The sequence below is a fragment of the Cajanus cajan genome, chromosome 3 (genome assembly GCF_000230855.2).
Source record: "Cajanus cajan strain Asha chromosome 3, NIPB_CcT2T_4, whole genome shotgun sequence".
Lineage (NCBI taxonomy): Eukaryota > Viridiplantae > Streptophyta > Magnoliopsida > Fabales > Fabaceae > Cajanus > Cajanus cajan.
In genome coordinates this window covers 80,570,982-80,595,888 of record NC_138519.1, presented here as the reverse complement: position 1 = coordinate 80,595,888, position 24,907 = coordinate 80,570,982, and the positions used below count along the sequence as shown (strand labels likewise).

Sequence of the window (24,907 nt, the reverse complement as noted above, 5' to 3'; positions counted from 1 at the left end):
AAGGGATATTTTACACTCTGTTCATAGAGATTAAATAAATAATAAATTGAGATAAAAGAGTGAAAATAAAGAAAAAAATTGAAATTAGAAATGTTTGGTGAGAAGAATTAATAAAAAAAATTAAAAGAGGTGAGTCCAACTTAGAAAATGATATTATTATGGTTAAATAGTTTTTTTTTTCACTTTATAGTATTAAGTTTATAATTTTATTTCTTTTATTTTTAAATTTATAATTTTAGTCCTTAAATTTTATAAAATTCACAACATAAATTATCTAATATTATATAGATGACACGATAATTAATATTTAATAATATTTAAGTTAAAATACATCTTTATTTAATATTTTTTTTGGTCTTTTAGAAGAAAAGATGACTACTTAAAAAGTCAATGAATATTTTTTTAAATTATTATTTATTACTTAAACATAAAAAAATGAGTCTTTTATAAGAGAAAATAGATTACTTCCAAAATTAGTAATTTTTTAAAAATTACTATTTATCAATTAAACATAATTTGAATTAATCTTAAAGAAAAAAGACATATACACTGTTTGATTGAGAAGATTTAGAGGATAATTTGTGTTGAGAGCATTAGTGTTAAAATTAAAAATTACATGTATTTGGTTGGTGAGGTATTGAGAAGATTTAGAGGATAAATTGTGTTAAGAGTAGATAGAGTGTTGACATTAAAAATCACATGTATTTGGTTGGTGATGATTAGAGAGAAAAATAAAGAAAAATGAGTGAGTCCTACATAAAATAATTTTATTGTAAAAGTGGATGAAAAATGTGACAAAAATAAGAGTCACTTGAACCAAAAATCCATGTTCTAAAACATCCCGCAACATACAATTTTGAAGTGTTCGACATATTTTGATCAATTACATATATTTTTTTATTCAATTTGTAGTCGAGTTCACTGATAATATGGATCGCATAATCAATTCTCTATTTATTCGAATAGTTTCATTTATCAGCTTTAGTCAATTTTGTCTTCATTGTAATTAATTATACATTACAACTTTGTTTAATTGATTTTAAATGATTATCACTTAAAGTTAATCAGTTGTAATTTGATTTATTTGGATTATATATCTAAATTTGTTGACATGATTAGATTATTCATTTAAAATATTATATGTTTTGATGTTCATTAGACTATTATAATTTTATTTTAAAAAAAAAATTCTGTAAATTATTTTAAAAAAATGTTTACAAATTATTCATATCTTCAACTCTTAAACAAGATAGACTTTTTCACATACCAAAACAAATTCCATAGTATTGTGTTAATCTATTACATAAGATCACAAAAAAAATTTATACTATTTTTTTCATCTAAACAAAATAATTTAAAAATAGTAATATTTTTCATTTATTTTTCTCAAATCAAATAATCTATAATTTCAACTTATTTTCTATAAAATTTTTCTCACATATTTCCATCTAGAATATATCTTGTCTATTTTTATCTTCCTTACCAAACAAAGTTGCAGCTTATGTTTACTAAGTAATAAAGAAAGGAAAAAAAGAAAAAAAAAACATACAAGGTATATTTTCTGGTGTTTAATTAAAAAAAAGAAGAAATTAACTTAAAAAAAATAATTTAAAATTTTTCTCATTCTCATTTTCTTTCGTAATTAAAATTTAATTATTTTTCTCTTATTCTCTCCATTTTGCCCTTGGTTGAGGGTGAGAGACTAAAGAAGAACTGAGACTATTTTTAAAGGTTATAAAAAAAGGTACTGTTCAAAAGCGTGCAGACAAGGGAGAAGGATTTTGCAGTACAAAAGAAAAAAGAGAGAGAAGCAGAAGGAGGAAGGGTGGATCTGGGTCAACGCTGTTTGACCCACATAAACGACAATAAAAGGGCCGTTTCGGTAATTAATTACTCCCACTTCCGTTTCCTCAGTTTTTTTTTCTTCAATCTTGTATTGTTGTTGTTGTGTCGGGGTAGGGTGAGTGAGAGTTTCTCATTCATCTCATTTCATTACTCATTACTCTCTTTCTCTCTCTCATATATACAATTTCCTTTTACCCTTCTTTATCCCTCACACACATAACATAAATACTTACACCAACACAAACTTAACTTAGCCACATTATGAGAACCAGAAGAGGCCTCTCTTATCCTTCACTCTCAACAACCATGTCTTCCGACCTCATCGTTTCCACAAAACGCTACAAAAGAAAATCACCCCACAACTTCTTTCACTCTCTCCCCGACGACCTCGTACTCTCCATCCTCTGCAAACTCACCTCCACCGCCACTTCCCCTTCCGATTTCATTAGCGTTTTAATAACGTAAGCAAAAAAAAATGTTTTTGTTTTTTTTTGTTATTTCATTTCTCCGTTATATTAATAATCGGTTATTCCATGAAACTAAACAGGTGCAAGAGACTAAACTCTTTAGGCCTTCACTCTCTGGTGTTATCAAAAGCATCCCACAAAACATTCTCAGTCAAAGCAAAAAACTGGTGCGACGGCGCCCACCGTTTTCTCAAGCACTGCGCGGACGCCGGAAACATTGAAGCGTGTTACACTCTCGGCATGGTTAGTTACATACCCAAAAATCTCACTTGAAAAAAAAAATCATTTTTTTGGTTAATGTTGTAGGAAAGTTTGGATTTTGGGACATGGGTCATGCTGGGATTTTTTTTTTTTGGTGTGCAGATTCGGTTTTATTGTTTGCAGAACCGAGGGAGCGGCGCGTCGCTGTTGGCAAAGGCGGCGATTCACTCCCACGCGCCAGCGCTGTACTCGCTCGCGGTGATTCAGTTCAACGGGAGCGGAGGCACGAAAAGCGACAAGGACCTACGCGCGGGAGTGGCGCTGTGCGCACGCGCAGCGTTCCTCGGTCACATCGACGCGCTTCGCGAGCTTGGGCATTGCTTGCAAGACGGTTACGGCGTTAAGCAGAACGTAACGGAGGGGCGGCGCTTTTTGGTGCAGGCCAACGCGCGTGAACTTGCCGCGGTGCTCTCTGCCGCGACTGGGAAGCGCCCCTGGCTGACGTGGACGCTCCACCCGCGGGTCAGGTCTCCTACCGGGTCAGGTTGTCCGCTTTTAAGTGATTACGGTTGCAACGTGCCGGCGCTGGAAGCCCACCCCGCGAGCCGGTTTATGGCGGAGTGGTTCTCCGACCGGGTCAGGTCACCGGGTCCGGGTATGAGGCTTTGTTCTCATTCGGGTTGCGGGCGACCCGAGACGAGGAAGCACGAGTTTCGAAGGTGTTCCGTGTGTGGCGCGGTAAATTATTGTTCACGCGCTTGTCAAGCGCTTGATTGGAAGTTCCGGCACAAGGCGGAGTGTGCCCCCGTGGAGCGGTGGCTGGATGACGACGGCGAAGACGCTGCCAGTGATGACGGCGGCGCGGTCGGTGAGGGTTTATGATGGTTAATTGTTAAGACTGCATGCTTGGGAGTTTCAACGGGTATGAATCTATTTTTTATTTTACAAGAGGTAAAAGTAAAATGTGTAAAAGAAAGAGAAAAAAAAAAATCTCATTTATTACCATGGCCCTGCATAGTGCAAATTACAATGACAGGGTGTTGCGTTTTTCTTTGTTTCTTTTTTTTTGTTGTATAGAAGGGTAAATTAATTCTCCTGAAAAAACAAAAATGATGGGAGTTAATTTTTTTGTTTAGTTATCTATTGTTAGTTTGGTCAATAGAGCAACTATCATCCTTGATTAATTGTTAATTCCGGTTAATTAAGATATATTCACTCTTTTATGTTCTTACTATCTATTTGGTTGATTTTAGTTAACACTAATTCTTATTGATTTGATAATAAGGCATAATATGGAAATGCCTAGTCATTGAAATTCACATGTTGGGACTTTATTTATTTATTTATTTTTGCCTATTTCTTACTTCTGGAAGCTCTATAAGAAGATATAGACGCTTGAATCTTATTGATTGGGGTTAGGATTCAAGCATTGTTTAGTTGACACGTGTTGTGTTATCTACATTTCTTTTGATTTTTTTACTAGGCTATGTGCCTTAAACAAAGGTAAATAAGTATTGCACAATGCACATAAGCAACAACATTGGCTGGTAGAAAATAGGTCAAAAAGCTACGACATGTTGAGTTGGGTTTTACAATCTTGCCTCCCATATCCACGAGTCATCAAAGTGATAATGACAAGTGACAATAAAAAAGTGTTCACACTTGATGGCACCGATTCTTTGGTGGATAATTATTTTTCACTCTCTAGTTAAAACTTAAAAGTGTGATCAATCTTCTTTAGGAGAGATTTGGGAGATATTCTTGTATAATTGCATACAGAAAAGAATGTCCAGGAAAGTGTAAACCGGAAAGTATGAGTGTTGGAATATTAATAATCTCATTGGGAATCATGTAATCACTTTTGGTACATATATAAAAATGTTTTCCTACCCTAAATTGGATTAGGTCATAAATAATATTCTCCCCATGTTGGGAAACAATAGGTTGGCATTATAATTATAATTTTCTAACAAAACTAACATAAGATTATATGAAGATATTGTATATTTTTGTCCTTTGATTAGTTGAGAATAATAAACGTCTAAAACCCATTTTCAACAGGCATTAATTATGTCCAACTATTTTGTGGTCAAAGAGATAAGAGAAGTAGGGTTGAGAAAACATGTGAAAAATAGATGCATAGCATTTTGCAAGTTGGGGTGGGGATTATTATGTATCTTTTCATTGTACAGTATTTGAGGCGCATTGGAGAAAAAAAAGAAACAATATATTTGGATTTATGAGAAATAAAGATTGATGTGTCAGATGGTGGAAAAAATAATTTAAAGATGAAAGTGAGTGTGTGGTGGGAGCGCACTTATTCTTTCAGCGAGCCTCATTATTAATATTCAGTTGAATTTAAACACTACACATATCGGTGGGTGATCCAAGCCCAGTCCTATTAGCCCACTATCGGAAATTCAAATTCTCCATTCTATTTTATTCTCTTATTTTTTATTTTTCTTTCTTATTTTTTACTGTAAGACTATGTTTGGATATCCACTGATATGTTGTAAAATAGTAGTATGGAATGAGACGGAATATTCAAAGTGGGTCTTAAGGGTCATTAATATAAAAGACTAGTTATATCTTTATAAGAAAATTATTAAAAATAGTAAATAACAATTTATTTTATTTTATAATATTTAATATATTTATTTATCATTAAAAAAATAAGAATATCTTTATTAGAATTTTTTTTTAAAAAAAATACCAATGCAATTCGGTTTTCTAAAAACTAGTTCTTATCTTCTCAATCAATTTTTATCAATTTTTTTACAAATCAATTGTGATTGATTGATTTTTAATTTGACTAATCAAATTAATCGATCCAATCCGATTTTAATATGGGTTAATATATATCTTCTGGGCCAAAATAGTTATCTCGAATGAATAAAAAAATTATCTCATAATATCTATGATTTTAAAATAATATTAATTACGATGTTTCATTTATATGTTTAATATTAAGGTATTTTCTCATCTATTTATTACTTTTTATAAAATAAATAAAATTAATTTTATAAAACAATCTTTCTCTCATATATTCGTCACTTTTTTTCTTTTTTTTTTTTGTGTAAATTACTTAAAATTGAATGGAAGGAGTAGTAAATTAAGTACATAATAAAAAACGCCGCATTAAATTAAATCTACGTACGGCAGCTATTTATGCTTAAAAGACATTTTTTTTCTCCATCCATTTTCATCCATAGAAAAATTTTGATCATAATTTTGTCTCATTCACTATCTTTTATGTAATTCAGATCCATTAAGGTTTAGAATCTACCCTTTTAACACATGCCAACTTAAAACTAAAAGAAAAAAAATATGAAAGAAACTTATATTTTTCTACCTCAAAACCTTATAATTACAACCAATATGATGTAATGTATTTGATAATTTGATTAGAGGTTCGGTTCTTGTGTCTTTATATATGTAAAATTATCTATTACAAGAGATCATTCCTTTGAAAAAAATTCATCCTTCTAGTCTTTGACTCTTAATCACATGATATCTTATATAATTTATTTTTTCTACATAATTGTCTTAGACTACAAACCTGAATTACCTATTTTTGTAATATATTTTAAGAGAAAATTTACCACTCATAAAAAATAATTCAGTTAATATATCCTCAAAATTGTATGTCTTGTTGTATTTGAAGAGAAGAAATATCATTTGATTAAATTTGCTGTTATTTTAATATGGTATTTTGAATGATTTTATGCAAATAAAAAGAAGAGAAAGATTCCAGCTTGAAATAACAAAGAAAAAGATACAAGAATAAAATAATTTATTTCTTTTCATTTAGGTACAATTAAATTTAAACCTATCACTTTATAGAAATTATTAAAATTCTCACAACAAATCCAATTAACACTAAGAATATAAATCTCTGAAGGGAAAAAATAAAAATAATAAAAAGACAAAAATTTCTCATAATATACACTCAATCAATATTTTCTCATAACATGCACTCATCAACTGAGTTAAACTCACTCAATCAATGTTTATTGATGATGACAAATTTACCAGCAATACAATGAACTATTTTCTGAGAAGGAATTAATCTCGAATCTTACTATAAAATCAAAGTTTATTGTACTAGCTATGGTTGAATCACATGTTATTATCAACTGAACATGTCCAATTTTGTAGATTTCATATTTTCTTTATGGAAAAATAAACCGTATTAAAAAGGTAAAAGGGAACCATAATCCCATTTATGTAGAACAGATTGTGCAACTACCATTTTGCATCACCAGTTAGGACTAATTTATATTTAAATAAATATTATTTACAAGCTAACTACGGTTCACAACTATATATAGAACTAAACAAATACGCTCCCCCACATTAATTCCCCAACCACCAAAAACTGTATCTACAGCATGACAGAGTTCCACTTATAAATTTCATAGTTAACCAATTCAGATGTCCAATCTTCAAATATAAGTGAATGTTCATAATATTCACCTCATCAAGTAACTTCTTAAGATTGAGTTAAATCAGAAAACAAAATTTTTAATAATACTGTGGTTAAAAATTAAAACCATAATACCAAACTAATTTTCCTGAAGTGCACGATAGGAGTTCATGTTGTTATACATCGATAACAATTAAATTTAAATCTATCAATTTGTAGAAACTACTAAAATTCTTACAACTAACCCAATCAACTACATGAGATAATCTAACTTCGTAGTAATGTAGAAAAAGAATTCTCCATCAACGACTTATCACGTGAATGAGAAAACTCCATAGCCTATTATATATATCTCTGGACACTGGTTGTTGCACTATGAACAGAGGTATAATATAGCATAAGCAGATACTAGTTTTCTATGGATCGTTCAGGGATAATATTATTAATATGGCGTAGATAGGGAACAATCATATGGTTTCAGTGGGTTGTTGTATACATCCAAGTACAAAACAAGAATGGAGGGTTGTTGAGATATTATTTATCCCAAGAGAATCGTGAACGTAAGAACTCATTAACAAGTCCTACAACTACAAGTAGTGCTAGAAAACGATACGTCTTCGAGTGTTTTTAGCCATTATGTCCATTTTTGGGGGCCTCTCACATAAAGAAAACAAATTCAAGAGCACGCCAATAATCGTCATAATAAGAAACACTAAGCAATATTTTATAAAAGGGGGAAACAAACAACCTTAAATAACCATTATCCAGCACCATTTACATAAACCCTATTTCTACATAGATTAGTTACAGTCTTACCAAGTCTTACTAACTTCCAAGTATGTCTAGTCATAACCCACAAACAAGGTCACTCAGAAGCAAATTTTGTAAAGAAGTCCACCAAACTTAATCAGAATCAGATGATGATGATTCTGATCTCTGATCCGCAGAGGCTGCATCATCTTTTTTCAAGTTAGCCTCTCCCTGCTTAAATGCCTTGGCTATCTCATCAATGGGAATCAAAGGTAGATACCCAACGAAACTGTAACCCTTTTGAGTCATGACCTTAATCACATGGTTATACTTCTCTGACCAGTGAGCAGCAGTGGGAACTGCCATATCAGCCAAAGCATGGAATGGTGGATAGTGGTTGAGCCCAGCCCACAACTTCACTGAATTTATCAACAGAAAATGCTTCGACTCTGTAGCAACGTAGTGTACAGCTGCTCGTGGCCCCCCGGATTGAGCTTCACTTGCCACTTTCTCTGCCTCGTGTGTCAGTTTCTGAATCAAACTCTTGGCCTTATCGGCAAGCTGCTTAGCAAAAGGAGGAGCATGCTCATCAAACTTGTGAGAAGCTTCATCCACCTGCCCAAATCATATGCTCTAATTAGTGTAGCCACTAGTCGCTTAATAAATTAATAATGACCTTAAACATTAACATGAATTTCATGCGCACCAGGTACATAGGACACTTAATTAAGATGCTGCCTCGAACAAAAGAATCAAGCCTCAATTCAAGGCAAAAAAAAGAAAAGTCGGGTAACTAAAAACTGCAACTTAAGAACTGAGTTTGAATTAATGGTGAGATAATCATATATTTGGAAACAAAAAATATCGCTTTTAGGGTGAACTCACCATTTGTACTTGCCATAATAGTTAAGATGCTGCGTTGAACAAAAGAATCAAGGCTCTATCCAAAGCCAAAAAAAAAGTGGGATAGCCAAAAACAGCAACTTAGGAAGTATGTGCTTGAATTGGTGATGAATTAACCTTGATTTTTGGAAGAATAAAATAGTTATTTTTGTGATGGACTCACCATGATTTTGTACCTACCATGGTTTTCTACCACTAAACCAAATACACTAAAAGGGTTAAACCTGTCCAGCATCACTAAGTCCATCTTAGAATAGTAGACCAGTGAATCAAAATAAAATTCATCCTTACAGAAAGCTAAACCTTTCCAGAATCATTAAATCAAAAGTTTAGCCAACCAAAAGAAGAACTCCCCAGTATTTTTTTTTAATTAATTTTAAAGCTTTGTAAGGAAATAATTTCCCCAAATACAATATACTTTTTGTCTGTAAGTAGCAACCACTTCCTTATTAGCTATTCAAGAACAGATCATGATCTGAGTTTTAATATAAGGATAGACATAAAAAGTAGGATTACAGCCTTTTCGCAATTTAGCCATGTCCCTCTAAGTCAGATCCACGGGAGAAACCAGAAAGTTTTACAAAATCATACAAATAAAAAAACGGTTTTCACCTATATACATGGATGTAGAAACGATCAAGGGGCAAAGGAAGAAACACTTACCTTGTTGTCAACAAAAACCAGGACATCATCAGGGACGTCCTTGAATTTGTTGCAGACAGGACCAAGAACGGTGGTTACAGTGTTCTCCACCGTTCCAACAGTGGATCTCAAAGGCCCAGAGTTCTGCTTTGCGTACTCATATAGATTTGACACAAACACATAAGTTTGAATAGCAGCAATCCTCACAAACCACAAGTGCTTTAGTTCTTTGTCATTGCTCTCAAACTTCGTATCGATCTGCAGGCATAAAGTAGATCACAAATTACTCTAGTTCAATAATTACAATCTCCACCTCCGTGGGAAACCAAAAAACAATCAGAGAAGGAAATTTGAGAAAAGTCAAAAGTATAATTATGCCAACCAACCTCAGTCTTGGCCATTGCTTTGTCGTGTTGGAACTAGCTCGTTGCTAAAATGTAAGGAATGGAGTTCAATAATGTTTTGTAGAAAGATGGAGGAAGAAAATGAAACACCAATAATTTCGACTTCTAAGGCCCACAGGATGGGCTGAAACCCGGGGTGGGGGAATTGGAGAGGTAACCTTCAACCTTGTTTGTTTGCAATTGGTTTAAGGGGGTCAGGGCATAGGACAGCTTATATTTATTCGCATCTAAATCTCACCCCACGGCACAATAGAATCCAAAAGACACGTCTTTGTGTTCGTCGAGGAAGGGGTGGGGTCCACGTTCGGACCGACTCCTAGGGATCTTTCTAGGCCAAACTAGCTATTTCTAGAAGCCACGTGGCGGATTCTCGCAATTTGAGAAACTTCTTCGGAGTGAGTGACCGGGATCCATATTCATTTCAAGTCAGGATTCAGTGATTCACGAATCACAAACCTGTGGACGGAGTTGTGTAAAATCTTACATAAACGTTGTGAAAATTTTTCTTTAGCTCAAAAATTTCAAATTATATCTAGGAAAATTAAAATCAAATATTTATCGAACCAAAAATATGGATGTTAAAATTCACAGGTCACAAACCGGTCGACAGGGTTGAGTAAAATCACATGCTAACGTTTAGAAACATTAAATTCAATCAACTTGAAAATCCATAAAGCTATAAGATTGCAACTGATATAGGGAAAATTAAAATCAAATTTGGAAGACTAGAAAACATTACATTAAGGACACAGAAGAGAAAATCTCAAATTTGTAACTTAGAACGATGGAACTTCTAAACTAATCGTGATTATCTAATAAATTTTTTAGAATATGATGTTAGGATATGTCCATGTTATAATTATTGATATTCCAATTATATATCATAATTTGTAACTTCGTGCCCCAAATTGTACTTTTTGATATCAACTTGCTTAGTGGCAGTCAATTTTTTAAGTTCTTTTGAGGTAATCATTCCAATCATAACTTCCTAAGATTCCAATAAACTTAATTTTTTAGTTAGAGATAATTAGTATTTGCTAAAAATTATAATCTATGACAAATTGTTAGCCTTCATAATGAAATGGAAGGAGATAACAACAACTGAATGAAGCTGTGGGCGGTGGGGACTACTTTGATCAACTAAAATTTGTGAAGAAGTAATAGCAACAGCATACTTGACGTGAGCCAATTACAAAAATAAAATATAAAAAAACTCGGCTAGGAATGCAGACCCCAGGGATTACTGCCAGGTCGTTGTAACTGCTACTACGACTACCAAGTGTTTATTTTATATGCCATATACGATGGTGTTAAAGGCGTGCACAGATCCATTTTTGTAACTATACTATCGGCAACTAGAGAGGGATCTGAAATCAGTTTCACAGGGCCTCAGATCTCTGTCGCTTCATATTTTGATGGATAGGCTCCTTGACCTACAATAGAAGGAAATTAGAAAAAGAAGAAAATTGCTTTCAGACTACAAACATGTCCAAATTACTCGAAGACTTGTAACATTAAAGAAAGAAAATAGTATATTATAAGCAATAAAGAAGCCACAACATACCGCGCTAGTTTTCCTTGGTCGTTTGTCCTGGGAAGACCTGCTGCATATGATTGTATCAGCTTCGTCCCCTTGATTTGCAATTCCGTTTGTTCTACCGTTCTCTTTGCCTAGGGCAAAACTCTCTCTTGATATAACTGGCTGTACAATTTCAAAATAAACTACATTAGTCATATGTATGCAAAACATTCGACTATATAGAAACTGGAAATTTAATTAATATAGCTAGCCTCAACCCTGCTTATAGGGGTGCTCCCCGGCTCTTTTGCCTTCGTCATTTTCTGTCCACTCCCGGAGTCAGTATAGTTTGTTTCCGATGTCACTTTCATACGTGTTAAATCTGAACCAATGGAATGGAGAATCCCACATGTGGACACATCATTGTTGTTTCCTGATTAACAAGAAAGCATAAGATTGTTGTAAATTGACGTAGTAACAATATCGAAAATCTGCGGAGTTGGAATACCGAATATTAACGGCCTTAATCCATTACCATTTAAACAGAAACCAGTTTTTTTGGAGTTACTATTTGGTTCACTGTGATCAACATCCTGTGAAATTTAGAAACGTGGAATTGGTAAACATACATTAAGATAAGTGATGATATAAACCCCAGAAACTCGTTAGTTATTACCATAGCTTCAGTAGCACAAAGAGCTTTCTGGACTTCAATGAATTTCTTTTCAGTCAACTCAGAATGGATAACACGTTTCCCTGACGTACCGTAGATCATAGAAAATAACAAGGAAGGAAAAACAAAATCCATAAAAAGAAAAGAGAAGGATTATTTATTCTCTGATAGTTAGCGTGTTTGGTTCCACCTCTGGAACCCTCTTCTCATACTAAATGCAGAACAAACACGCACTTAATTTGATACCTAATCTTTTGCTGCCTTTGGGTTCAACAAACCCATCCCGCACCATTTTATCAATTATCTTTCGCGTTGCTGACTGGTTTACTTCTCCATCAAGCAAGCATTGAAGCTTAGTGACTGACACGTGTGTCATCGGAAGAGCATGATAGAGAGCCTGCGATATTCTCTTAAGTTAGGATATAATATCTTATAAATAAACAAACATATGATAAGTGAACAATTTAAGAGGTCCTTGGTCATATTTCGTGCAGTGTACTTACTAAAGACTCCATCTCTCACTCTTCAGATGATGCATGGTGCTTTTAAAGATAGAGATAATTTACAATAAGTAACGTCATTAGTTTTTTATACGATACTAAATATTAGCAGCATCTTGCACAATTCATTTCAAGTCGGTATTACGAGAGTACTTTTACTTTGGCCAAAGAAACATCACTTATATACTTGAGCTATTGAGAATTCATTGTGAAGAAACGTGACATATATTACAAGTAAACCAAAGAGGCAAAGATTTTCATGTTTAACACCAAAGAAGAAAAGGAAAAATAAAACTCACTTTCATGTATATGCGATCTTCAACCAGCAAAGCTTTGTCAAAGACTTGAGGAATTTGACCGTCGTTTTCTTCTTTCACAACGGCGAACTCATATTCCAATTTCTGACATTGCAAATTCATCAGAGAGCGAGCAAAAAAGGAAAGGACTTCTAGAACCAAGTAAAAGGATCAAGAAAAATAACCTTGTCCTTGTTAATGCCATAGGTTTCCTTCCCTATCTTTGATAGAACACCTTCCTCTACAAGCTTGTCCATGATCTCTGAAGAACCAATCAAAATCAGGCGAAAGAGAAATAAAGTTTGCAAAGTGATAAAATCTGCAAAACAGCTTGAACATGGTAATTAAGCTTCATACCTTCAGTTAGAACCTGCAAGTAAAACAATTCAACTGAAATTATATTTGACAAAAGATGAGAAAAGAAAGTAAAATTATAGTGGATCATAATCTAACAATGGCTAAGCAAAAGCATCATCTGAATTAGCAGCGTTATAATAATAAGGTGAAAAAAATAGGTACCACGGAGATGTCTGGAAAATTTGATAGAACGTCAGTAAGATCAAAAGTGTCACGGTGACAACCGTTGATCCACTCCTTTACCCGGACCAGCTGTTGCTCATCCTCCATTGGGTCCTGGGTATTGTCTGAACATGATATAGATCATTAAATATTCTGTGCAACGGGCTAGTAACTGAATTAACAATTTTAAAGAACTAGAAGGAAAAAAATTGTGTGGGAGCCTAAAAGAATACGGAAAATATGATTCCTCAGGGTTGAGTTTATATAAACACATCTGCACTGACATTCGCACACACTTTTCTCAAGAAAGCAAAAAAGACATAATTTACCTTCATCAATCATGCCATTATCTTCCTGTTCTTGCTGTTTATCTGCCATTGTTTACATATTAAAAGAAAATAATGGGAAAATGGAGTTGTGAAATGCTACTAGTTACCTATTGGAGCAACTATGAATCGATTCCCTTGAGTAAGATCAACCTGAAAGGTGTGAAATGCTAAATTTAAGTATCACGATCATTTTCAATGCCAAGTTACCAAGTCAGTCAGTTTCGATCACTAAAAGCTTAATAGCAATGGCCATATCAAGTAACGTCCTCATTTACCTCACTGTCAGTATCATAATACTCATTCTGTTGCATGGAATCATCACCAGCACTCATATCGTCTTGGATTCCCTCATTATCATCCTCGCAAGGGTCGAGCACACTCTTCACCTACAAAATTGAAGAAGAAATCTTTGGTAAAAACATAAGAAATGCATTTAAAACTTTGCTGTGAACATGATATCCTTCCCTTACCTTCAGAGCTAATACAAAGTGCTTGCTGTTTACATTCCCAACCTCCATTTTCAATGGATTTTTCTCCCATGGATGATACGCTTCTTCATCTGCGCAGCCCCTGAAGAAAGGAGGCTCATAATCAGCTGGCTGCAGGAAAAGACAAAGTATATTGTGAAATCACCCTGTATATAAATCTGCCCTTTGTTTTGGCGTAACAGAATGTTAAAATGTTCACCGGTTGCATAGCAAAGTATATGACCAACGTCCTTAACCATTCTTAATCAAACAACTACCTAGCTGAAAGTGAAAATGCACTTCGAGTCTGGACAATACAGAAATTTATAAAAAATATAAAATCGAATTGAGATTTGCAATTCATGATAAAGAACATACCGTTACATCATCATAGTAGAGGAGCTTCATTAGAATGGTACGCTGGGGAAAGAATATACAAAGAAGTAAGATTTTGTAATGAATGCCTGCTAGAAGAGAGAAAAAATTTAAATTATCAAGCAAAGCATTTGAATTCATTTACCTCTTCTGGCATTTTCTCCAGAGTTCTCATCAACTGAACTAGAGTTCGGATCATTTTACATGCAGAACTCCTGAAGATTACATCGAATACAAACAATATTAATTAGCGAGTTAACACAATAAGATTGCTTCAGATCTAAATTATATTTTCTTTTGTGACATCAACCTCATCTGCTGGGGAGTAATTTCTGTAGTCGAGTTACACTTGAAGGTCCCCCGTTGCTTTTTGTTTCCCGTGCGGTTGATATTCATCGAAACCTCTTGATTTTCAGAATCCGAATAGCTAAAGGAAACTGCAAGATAAAATTAATATTTACGAATCCACCACAAATGTATAATGTTAAATTAATTTGGAATCCACACTTTGCCACTTTATAACAGTCATCCTTAAGGTAATAACTAGGCGAAATTATTTTCTTGTTAAAACAATAAGCTACGCGGTATTCATTAATTAGTTTTTCCGAATTCACTCATATTCCACTAACCAAAATTGCAAGCAGATGTGTTAAAGCCTTACATGCATATTCCTCAATCATTGGTCCGTCCACTGCTTCGCACACACAAAACAGAAGCGTCTTTAGGTATTTCTTTTGTAAGGCATCGTATACACCTGAAAAAGAAAAACGATAGAACAAATAAAACACGCAGTGCAACTTTGCAAGCAACACCAAATCGTCTCCTAGAAAATCAGTTAGACAATAGCTTAGACGCGCCTTTCTCCATCCAATCAATCAGTCTCCGAGACTCAGCATCCAGTGGCATAAGTTTTTTTATCTTCATCTCTGTCATTTCAGGCAAAGTTTTAGATGAAATTCACTCAGCGACAAATATTAGAAGATTCGGTGGAAAAATTCACTAATGACATGTTTTACCTAACGCGGGAACAGACTTATCATTGAAATACTTCTCAGGAAATAGTCCTCTGATATAACTGATATTGAATATGGCGATTCGGAGCAGGTTCCTCGTCTTGCAAATTAAATTTCAAATTAGATAATTCAGACTCTGGATTCATTTAGTAAAGCCTATCTAGTTGAAGTAACAGTTGGACGAACTTTTCTCCATATAACTTGATAGAATTAAACTTCTGTTAGCAAATATTACATGTTCTAAGAAATATTAAAGGCAACTAGGTGCTGAATTTAAAGTTAACCAGCTTTCAGTTTCAGATCTCGTTTAATCCTAATGATAGTAAATGGAGCTAAATACTAAGTTTCTGTTTCTGTCAAAGATGAATCAGATTATTTTTAACGAACCAAAAATGTTCGCTATATTCTGTTGGCAAATGAAATTCTCTCAGGTGTAGAATTTGATAACAAAAGAAATATAACTTTTATATAATATTGAGAACTAAACTTAATGAAGAAATCTAAAATATATAAATGATCAACAGAAAATGCAGCAGTGGAAGAACTAAGAGAAAATGCGAATAAGATGTGTAACATAAGAAATGCTTGAAGCAAAACGATAGTTAAGTACGAGAAGAAGTGAATCCTGCTCGGTGATTTCAGCTTCTTTGAGTTTCTGCGCAACGACCTGAAAGAAGGAAATGGAAAATTAAGAAACCGTCGGAGGGAGAGAAAGAAGAAGATGAAGAGAAAGGAATAGAAGATTGGAAGAGCCTTCTGGTCTCACCATGGTAGCTGAATTTCAGAGTCGCAAACTCAGTGAGAGAAAAGTTCAGAGAAGAGTGTCTACGCTTAGTTATAAAAAATTTGAATGAGAGGAATGTGGCGGGAGGAGTTGGAACTTGAAAGCTAAGGAGTGGTATTTATAGGCCGAATCTTTTGTTAGCTGGGGCCACGAAACGATACACCCCCACGCAAGTTAGCACTCACTACCGTTGAAGTTATCCCTGATTCAGTTATCTTGAAGGACGCTATTGAATTTGATTGTCACGCAAGTTCTGTGAGCGAATTGGCGCCAAAAGAAATACAGAAAACATGGGCTTCATCGATATAACATTTTATTTTCCATAAATAAATAAAAAAACTTTATAACTTATATCCTAATAAGCGAATAATTATAGAGTTAATTATTCAGTGTAAAGTTTTTTACACTTACTATCAATCAAATCTTTTAAATTATTTTATTTTATTTTTATTTCATTAAATAAGTAATTAACATGTCATTATTAAAAAATATAATTGATTGTCAATATAAAATTTTTTTACATTGACAGTATATAAGTGATTAACTCATAATTATATCCACGTATCTTTTTATCGCTATGCATTGTTTGATATAATCTCCGCATTTAACATGGAAAAAATAAATAGTTATATCCCCATAACTTTTGAATTGGGGAAGAAAAAAAATACGTGTTAAATACAATGTATTAAAAATTCATTTCATCCGGTCCCCTTCATTTTGCCCTATTTTAAATAATTAAGACAATGAAACCTAATACCGTTGTATTTTATTCCATTTTATTGCATTCTTTTCCTATTAACACATTGTTAGTACCGGAAAATGAATTCGGAGGCACTCGAAATACAGAGGTGCTCAAAATCCTAGGTGATCAGAAAATGGCAAAGAAGTTTCTGAGGAAGGACACAAAGACACTTTTCGAGAAACTCTCGAAATCATTGTACCAGGAAGGACACGAAGACACTTTTCGAGAAACTCTCGAAATTATTGAACTAGGAAGGACGGTGCTCAAGAGAAAGGCTCACAGCCTCGCAACCTCTCAAAGTACAAGAAAAATCAGGAAACACTCGAGTATATTTTTCGTTGGTTACTCGAAATCCCAAGAATCCGGACATACACGAACACACTTCGCAACCTCTCGGAATGAAGGGCTTAAAGGAGACACGATTTAAGAGCGGTTGAAGTAAATCATGGGATAAGTGTCAAAGGCTGCAAAACGGTTTAGGGAAGTTAATGAGCAGTTCCAAGAGTTATCCAAAGACGTGCCCGGGAATAAGCCAAGACGTGGAAGTTTAGAACTGTTATGTGCTTCCGGGGCACGTCAGAAACAGTTACCTTTCCCAGATTTTTGTCTATAAATTAAACGAGCCATGCTCGTAGCAGAGGTCGAAAATCTAATTCCCACAATACCTCACACGCACTCCGCAGCCTGTGCATAAGGCATACTGTGCATACGAGACAACTTTGGGTACGATTTCTCGACCAGCTTTCTTTTTCCTTTTTTAGGAGTAGCGTAGCATAGCATAATCTAGTCTAGTGTAGTGTAGTCATTCTAAACACGTTTCGTTATCCTTACGAATTGTAATTCTGTTACCATTTAATGAAAACTCTATTTCTTACTTGTACGATTTTATTTTTTCATTGAAAGTCTTCAATTCTGTCATGTCACAAACACGCATAAATTGAAACGTTAAATCGTGCTAGTTCGAATAAAAAAGGTCCATAAAACGAAATCCACCGTAAACACACATATAATATAAAATATTACTGTATAACTGATTACAGCGCAAACCACCAGTGGATGACATGAAAAATAATTTGCCAATATATTAGACTTGAAAACACATTAATATTTTCACTTATAAATATTTTAAAATTTCGCAACGAAACGAGATGGTTATATAAACATTATTAATTAATTAAAGAACACTAAGCAAACAAAAGGATTTATAATTATAGAAGTTTCATATGCTTTTTTTTGAATAACTATAAAAATATCTAACATTATAATATTATATGTTTATCTCGTTTTTTTTTTACCTTTTTTCTTGATGAACAACATTTAGTAAAAATAATATTCAGTGATATTTACGCAGTTATGATGTCTAACAAAAGGCGAAAACAAGAACTAAACTTCGGTTAAAATATCACTTTTCACATCAAGTGCCTCGAGGCATTTCCAAAAACGCTGATGCACACATACATGTTTACGCAGAAACAAATGTGCCTCTTGAAGCATTTCCAAAACACGCTGACAAAGTAAAACATGTTTAGCCCAGCAACAAGCACACTCGGAGATTCGTAATACGATTAGAAAGTAAAATCCTAATACAGCATAAACCAAGGGCAATTGAATCAAAAGTCGTGCTCGATTCGCGCTGAATTATTTTAGATGGAAACAATACTGATCTAGCTAGAATGGCACAAGACCCAAAAAAAAGGATGATGCATAAGTTATGTTACATCTTACATGCGATCACACACCCAAAAAGGGATACAGGTTAAATAAAATAATTGGGGATTTTTTATTACCAGGACAATAACCAACCAAGTATCCGCCGCACAAGTCTTGTATAATCTCGGTTTCTACACTCTTGTATCCTCCCCTTCCTTTTTGCTGGTTCAGTGTATACATATCATTACAATTTCCACAACAAAGAGAATGCTAAAAGTTAAATCATAATCCAAGAATGCTATGACATACAAAAGTGCTTTCCTTTCCTCGATATTGTATAACTCACAACTCATTCTGATAAGAAATCTCTTCTATTTGTATTTAGAGGATGTGCAGCTGCAGCAATTTTCTCCCGCAGGTTGAATTTCTTTGCAATTAGTGGGCGAACATCATCAACACCAACCAAGCTCTCCAAGAACGGAAGTAATAAAAGCAACTCTTGATCTGAACGATCATCAAACCAACTCTCAATCGGTATTCCATTGTCTACTTGGAATCCAAATGCCTAAGTGGAAAAAAGAATTCACAGCAGAAAAAGTAGTAAGTAAAATTTAGCGTAGTATTTTTGAAGAACTCTGTTCATTACTTTTTTCCTATGTAAATAAAAGACAAATATTTAATGTGTAGTAACAAGTCATTAACTAATTTTATTCAATGTTAACAGATATCTTCTTGCAAATAACAAAAAAATAGTTTTAAATGAAGGAGAGTAAACATCTTGTTGCAATCCCAGTCTTGTAGATGAGATTGACACATCGGTTAGTTGTTTCAGCAAGATTTCACAGCAATGATCTAACAATATTCAGAAGGCTTCCAAATCCAATTCTAATTATAGCAGTATAGCACAGTACAAATGTTAACAATATGAAGTGCGATATTGATCTTAGACAAATGAACGAATAAAATTACCTGTGGGGAATTGTCAATTATTATAACACGTGACAAATCACGACCAAGCACTGTTAAATCTTTGAGGTAATTCCCTTCCACATAAACACAGGATTCGCGATAAACCCGGTGGCGAAATATCTTCCGCTTTGGATCAAGCACATTTAGAAGTTGCTCGGCATAAATACTTTGACTAGCTGTGAATATAATAATCTCGAAAAGACCAGAAACTCTCTCAAGGAAATCTTGGAGGTGAGGGCGGCAGCGCACATAGACAATGTGCTCCTCAGAATTGAAATTAACAGGAAAAGTGAAGTCTACCTCCTCACAAGGTTCCAGGGTAGAATGCACCAAAGTTTCTGCAGAGTAAAAAATAAGAGTATAAATGAGCAGTTCAACCAAAAGCTTTGAGCCTTTGACCACTGTTATTTTTTAACAGAAAAGGAAAATAGACTGATATAATATTAACTACACATCTATAATGTTAACAATAGAAGCTTTGTACATGAAAGAATAATAAAAACACTTTTCACTATAAAAGCCCGTTTCTACCTCCAGGCTCAAGCAAGCATTTTCCCACAGTTGGATAACGTCAGGACACAAGATCACTTTAACTAAGGGCAGCACAGGCATGAGCTTGAACCCATGACCACCCAGTCACAAAGCAGTAACCTTAAGATTGAAACAGGGTTGGAAAGTTCACCCCCACATAACCACTATTAATGTTCTATGAAACTACACTGGTTGATGATATGTGATGGCATTAATGCGTTTGGAAAAGTTGAGAAAATTAAATTATTTTAATAATGATTATATGAATAATCAATTATTACTATAATCGATTATAATCAAAATGAAATTTTGTTTGGATAAGTTTATTGACAAGCAATTTTAAGATGTTTAATTTCGTTTGTATATAACAAAAAAACAGTTTCTATGTAGTAAATCTAATTAAAAGAAAAAACCTGTTGAGAAATAATCATAAGCTTCAATTTTCAGGTTCATAAAAACAGTTTATTTTTCAGAAGAAAAAAGATGTTTACAAATTTAAGCAGTTGTTCCAAATAGCTTTTTTTTTTCTGCAAACAGCTTTTTTCTCAACAAAACAGCAGAAAATTGGGATTAAAAGTTTTCCCAAACATGCACTAAGTAGCAAAATAAAAAAAAAAAATTAAATAGTGGTATGACATATGAGCAGAGCAGGACCAATAAATTAAGTGAAATTAGAAAAGGAAATGCCCAACACATCAGTAAAATGTTGCAGTAAAAAAATACACATTGGTAAAATGTCATAAGTAAAATTAGAAAGATAAAACTAAAAAAGAAAATTGCTCAACGATAAATTAATGACAAGTCCAAAAAAAGTGGGGAAAAGGACATGAAATGGAAGACATCAAAAGAGACATTAACAGGACACTGGCGTCAGTTCTGTTGCAGCAGAGAGACCATCCATTTATCTATACTTAAAAAAAAAATCCGATGCACAGCTTATCAATTAGGCATGCAATTTAAATATTGCCATATATCTTACCATCCAAGTCCAGGACAAGAGTAGTAGAAGGACAACTCCGTGTCTGTTTAGGTAGCAACAGTCGCCTAAAAGTAGGAACCACCGTTGACAAGTCTGGTAAGGTCTTTATGAATAAGTATGGGTCGAAGTCATCAAAATCCTCAAATTCATCCTCCTCTGTGCATATTTCAGAAGACATGGGATCCTGACTGTGCTCATCGACACATTCCAGCTTTGAGTTTTTCATGGCAAGATATATGGCAGAAACTTCCAAGGAAAGACCGTTTCCATCATAATCAGAATTACAACCATTGACATTTTTTGTGCTTAAAGCATGCATCTGATTGTCACTGTCACATCTCCCTGAATTAGAGTAGTTGGACAAATTGTTTGTGTCTACCTCCATTGCAGTGTCAAAGTCTTGACTAACATGACCATCCACTGCATCTTCCTGTGGTAACTCTAATTCTTGTTTCTGAAAAATTTTGACAAAATCAACTAGAGAGAAACAAAAGAAAAAGATTAAAAATTATTTTTAAAATGTCTCATTGAAATTAGCAAGAATTAATGAATAAACAGAAGAAGTAAAAAGTAATTCAGAGCCAAAAATAATTTAAAAATGATACAATGTCAATTACCTCTATCAACAACTTTTCCTCCAGAATTTTTGGAAAAGTGAAATCCAGGAGAGAATATAGTTCCAGACTCCAGATGAACAGCTTCATTGTTACAACCCTGAGACATTATTTCAAAACATTTATAAAAACACAAACTATGTAAGAGAATATCCGGTTGAGTCATTTCGCAGTTGAAGTCTCTAAGTTTAAAAACAGATTTTAATCAAAAGATAAACTTATGTAGAAGCATGCACAGTCTCAAACACACACACACACACACAGAAACAGACAGATTAAGACAAGAAGAAAGGCAGTTCAGTTAAATTACCATAAAATCTAATGGAACGCCATTAACTGTATCATTTTCCAAACAAGCATTGGAAGTCTCACTGTCCATAAGCTCATATCCATCATTCAAATCTGTTGAGGGGATGGGCTTTCCAGCTTTATTCTCAAGAGTGCTAACTGAAGGACCAAGAAGATGAGAAGTAAAATCAGTTAATTCCCTATTTTCTTATAGCTGAAAGACGCATTGTTTTGGACATAATATATGCATACTGGAAATTCCAAAATAATAATTATAAAAAAAAGATTCATATAATGGAGCAACACAGTTATGGGTCATACATTGCAGAGGTCATAATAAAAAAATTGAAGGATAAATTATACATAGCAGAAATATAATTGACATAGATTATCTCCAAAAACTGAACAACCCATCGCCCTTACTTACGAGATTTACACTTTCTGGCTGATGATGTAATTAAGTCTGTGACTTTCTTTTCAACTGCTCGTCCATTTTCAGAAGCCTTCCTCTGTGATCTTGAAACCCTAGGACTGCCACACTCTTGACTAGCATTTCGCCGGGAGGATTTTTTCTTAGTTTGCATGTCCACTTTAAGGAGAATGTTCGACGACCTGATTAATTTCTGAGAGTAATCGAAGCAGCAAAAACAGTTCCAGAAAGACTACCCTGATACAGTGCATTCAGGAACAAATTCTCGAAGATCCCTGCCAATTGGAGATAGATACCTTAGTAATATCTAAAAGATTAGATACTCTCACCAAATGGGAATACCTTAACAATCAAGTCTAAAGCTAATCTGTTCAAGGAATATCCAAAACTCAACACTACGAAATACTTTTCCGATGTCACTGAAAATCAGGATAAATCTTCATAACGGCATAAAATTTTAGTGCTCTAACTTTTAAGTTCATATCTCCAACTAAATTAGTCTCATGGGACTACAATTCATACAATTGTCATCATAAAGAATAAAAGCAGGAAATAAAAAACATGTTCACACTCAAAATTCGCTCCAAAGCAACCAAACATATTTTCAAGAGCTATCCATACATCATCACATTAACTAAACGTTTAAAGAATTAGTCACTCCTTCCTCACGCCATCAACAGAATTCCATAGAGAATCAATTATCCAGCATCAATTGCCGAAACAGAGCAAGGAACAGATAAAACGGAACCTTCACATTGAAATTGCATAAAACCCTAAAAACGCAACAGACCCCAAAATACAACAATATAAGACACAAACATGAGCTAACCGAAGAAGCTCCAACTCAAATTATTGACAGGTGATATCGAAATCAAAAGCGATGAGCTCTCACGGAAAGCACCGCATTCGCAGAGGCTTTTCCTTCAACCAGAAAAAAAACAAATCAAAGAACAAAAGCAACAGAAAGAATCAACTCACAGAAAATAAGCTGAAGGAAGAGTCTAAAACCCTAGATTTGTTCACTGGTGGAAGGAGAAACTATATTCTCTCCTGTCTGAAAATTTCATCTTTTTTTTTGGGGGATGTTTTCCCTCCAATGAGATAGTGAGAGGGAAAACAATCGAAGATGGAAAATTATTTTTTTCGAGACGAAGGGATGGGTCGATAAGTAATAATGCAGAATGAAATATATTAAAAAAATATTTATTCTTTGTCCACCGAAAATTTGAATGCTTCCTCTTTTTTAAAATATACACGCGACGTTGTTTTAGGTGCTTACACGCGACGTTGTGGGTTGACACGTGTCCTCGACAGTGAGATTCACGGACATATAGGGTGACAATAATATAGTTGTTTGTGTGATTTTAAATTTCAAAACCAGATTCAAGTTTCTCTTATTAACCAACTTCTCTTAATTTACCTTTTCATGCACTTGTCTTGCCTGAAATTGCTCATGGAGACCTCAATTATAGGATATTGTGAATGTGAATTTAAAAATGATTTAATTTTTTATTTATTTTTTATAGATGTTCACCGATTTAACTTATTTTAATCTTTTAAAAGTAGAGTTTTTGTCCAAATTTAGGAAAAATAAATTTTTTAATCTTAATTTTACAAATTTGTGCAATTTTAATCAACCATCAATGTGAAAGTAAGCGAATTATTTTTCCAGTCCCTACCTTTGTTTTGCAAAATTATGTTATTTGAATCAACCATCATTTCGTGTCTTCACGGAACAATTCTTTTTCTCAAGAATGACACAAGTTAATTTATATGGAAAATGCTCCATCGTTCCAAAGAAGACGTCGAAATTTCTTTTGAATTATTAAAAAATTGATTTAAATAATAAAATATTAAATTAAATAATTATTTTATAATAAATTTATTAAAGATAATAATATTTTAATAATTCGGATGTTGATTTGAAATATGTTTAACTTATATAGCAGTGTTTAATTTATATTCATAATAGTACTAGTAAAAGAGTTATTTTGTGTTTCCGCACAAATGAAAGTAAGATAAAAAATAAAAATAATTAAAATTGAATAATTGGAAGACTCAAATAATTTTAACAGTTATAGGAATAAAATAGTTATTTATAAATAATCTTAAAAAATAGAAAATTACAAAATAAAAAACAAGAGTAAAATTGTCTATTTAAAAATCGACATAAAAAGCAGTTAAAAAAAATAGTATTGTCCTTATCAATAGTATAAATAAGTGAAGAAAAAAACCATCCAAATTCTATTAAACTGACATATATCATATTAAAATATATTTTATAATTTTCGCTGGTATCTTCCGTAAAAAATAATTTTATTTAAAATATAGTTGAACATTATATATAGGCGTCTCTCTCAATGAAAAATTTAAGAAGAAATATAAAATGATTTAACATTTAATTTGTTAAGTAACCAAAGATATTTAATATTTTAAACTAATACTCTGTTTTTTTACACCGTTAACTAATACACCGTTAATTCTTAAAAACTTTAACAGTTGCGTAAAAAAATTGACACCGTAATAATTAGAAATTATCATTAATATAACTTTTAGGATAATTATTATAAAAATTAATAAACTTATTATTA

General features: G+C 33.4%; 4 protein-coding genes across 5 annotated transcripts; 1 reads left to right on the top strand and 3 right to left on the bottom strand.

Moving 5' to 3' along the window:
• Positions 1-1,892: 1,892 nt before the first annotated feature.
• LOC109797207 (F-box protein At1g67340) lies at positions 1,893-3,747 on the top strand. The gene is made up of 3 exons (XM_020357166.3): positions 1,893-2,306; positions 2,393-2,555; positions 2,676-3,747. The coding sequence occupies exons 1-3, from the start codon at positions 2,107-2,109 to the stop codon at positions 3,393-3,395; spliced, it is 1,083 nt and encodes a 360-aa protein (XP_020212755.2). The 5' UTR covers positions 1,893-2,106; the 3' UTR covers positions 3,396-3,747.
• A 3,889-nt stretch (positions 3,748-7,636) lies between these two features.
• Positions 7,637-9,824, bottom strand: LOC109797434 (REF/SRPP-like protein At1g67360). Its single transcript, XM_020357476.3, has 3 exons — positions 9,621-9,824; positions 9,256-9,492; positions 7,637-8,304 (listed from the first exon to the last, which is right to left on the bottom strand). The coding sequence occupies exons 1-3, from the start codon at positions 9,633-9,635 to the stop codon at positions 7,843-7,845; spliced, it is 714 nt and encodes a 237-aa protein (XP_020213065.2). The 5' UTR covers positions 9,636-9,824; the 3' UTR covers positions 7,637-7,842.
• A 920-nt stretch (positions 9,825-10,744) lies between these two features.
• On the bottom strand, positions 10,745-16,265 carry ASY1 (DNA-binding HORMA family protein). The gene is made up of 22 exons (XM_020357452.3): positions 16,096-16,265; positions 15,940-15,996; positions 15,333-15,429; positions 15,174-15,242; positions 14,978-15,070; positions 14,627-14,753; positions 14,462-14,531; positions 14,320-14,361; positions 13,945-14,073; positions 13,750-13,860; positions 13,582-13,624; positions 13,475-13,516; positions 13,146-13,270; positions 12,984-12,996; positions 12,812-12,888; positions 12,630-12,731; positions 12,077-12,227; positions 11,834-11,913; positions 11,693-11,750; positions 11,436-11,590; positions 11,203-11,340; positions 10,745-11,071 (listed from the first exon to the last, which is right to left on the bottom strand). The coding sequence occupies exons 1-22, from the start codon at positions 16,096-16,098 to the stop codon at positions 11,018-11,020; spliced, it is 1,836 nt and encodes a 611-aa protein (XP_020213041.1). The 5' UTR covers positions 16,099-16,265; the 3' UTR covers positions 10,745-11,017.
• Positions 16,266-18,536: 2,271 nt separating this feature from the next.
• Positions 18,537-23,490, bottom strand: LOC109797425 (uncharacterized). 2 transcript variants are annotated; one of them, XM_020357464.3, is made up of 7 exons: positions 23,295-23,490; positions 22,314-22,591; positions 21,909-22,045; positions 21,602-21,698; positions 20,985-21,461; positions 19,475-19,812; positions 18,537-19,070 (listed from the first exon to the last, which is right to left on the bottom strand). In XM_020357464.3, the coding sequence occupies exons 2-7, from the start codon at positions 22,468-22,470 to the stop codon at positions 18,855-18,857; spliced, it is 1,422 nt and encodes a 473-aa protein (XP_020213053.1). In that variant the 5' UTR covers positions 22,471-22,591; positions 23,295-23,490; the 3' UTR covers positions 18,537-18,854. The 2 variants fall into 2 exon arrangements, with proteins under 2 accessions (XP_020213053.1, XP_082927581.1); XM_083071455.1 differs by lacking the exon at positions 23,295-23,490 and adding an exon at positions 23,146-23,267.
• Between the last annotated feature and the right edge of the window lie 1,417 nt (positions 23,491-24,907).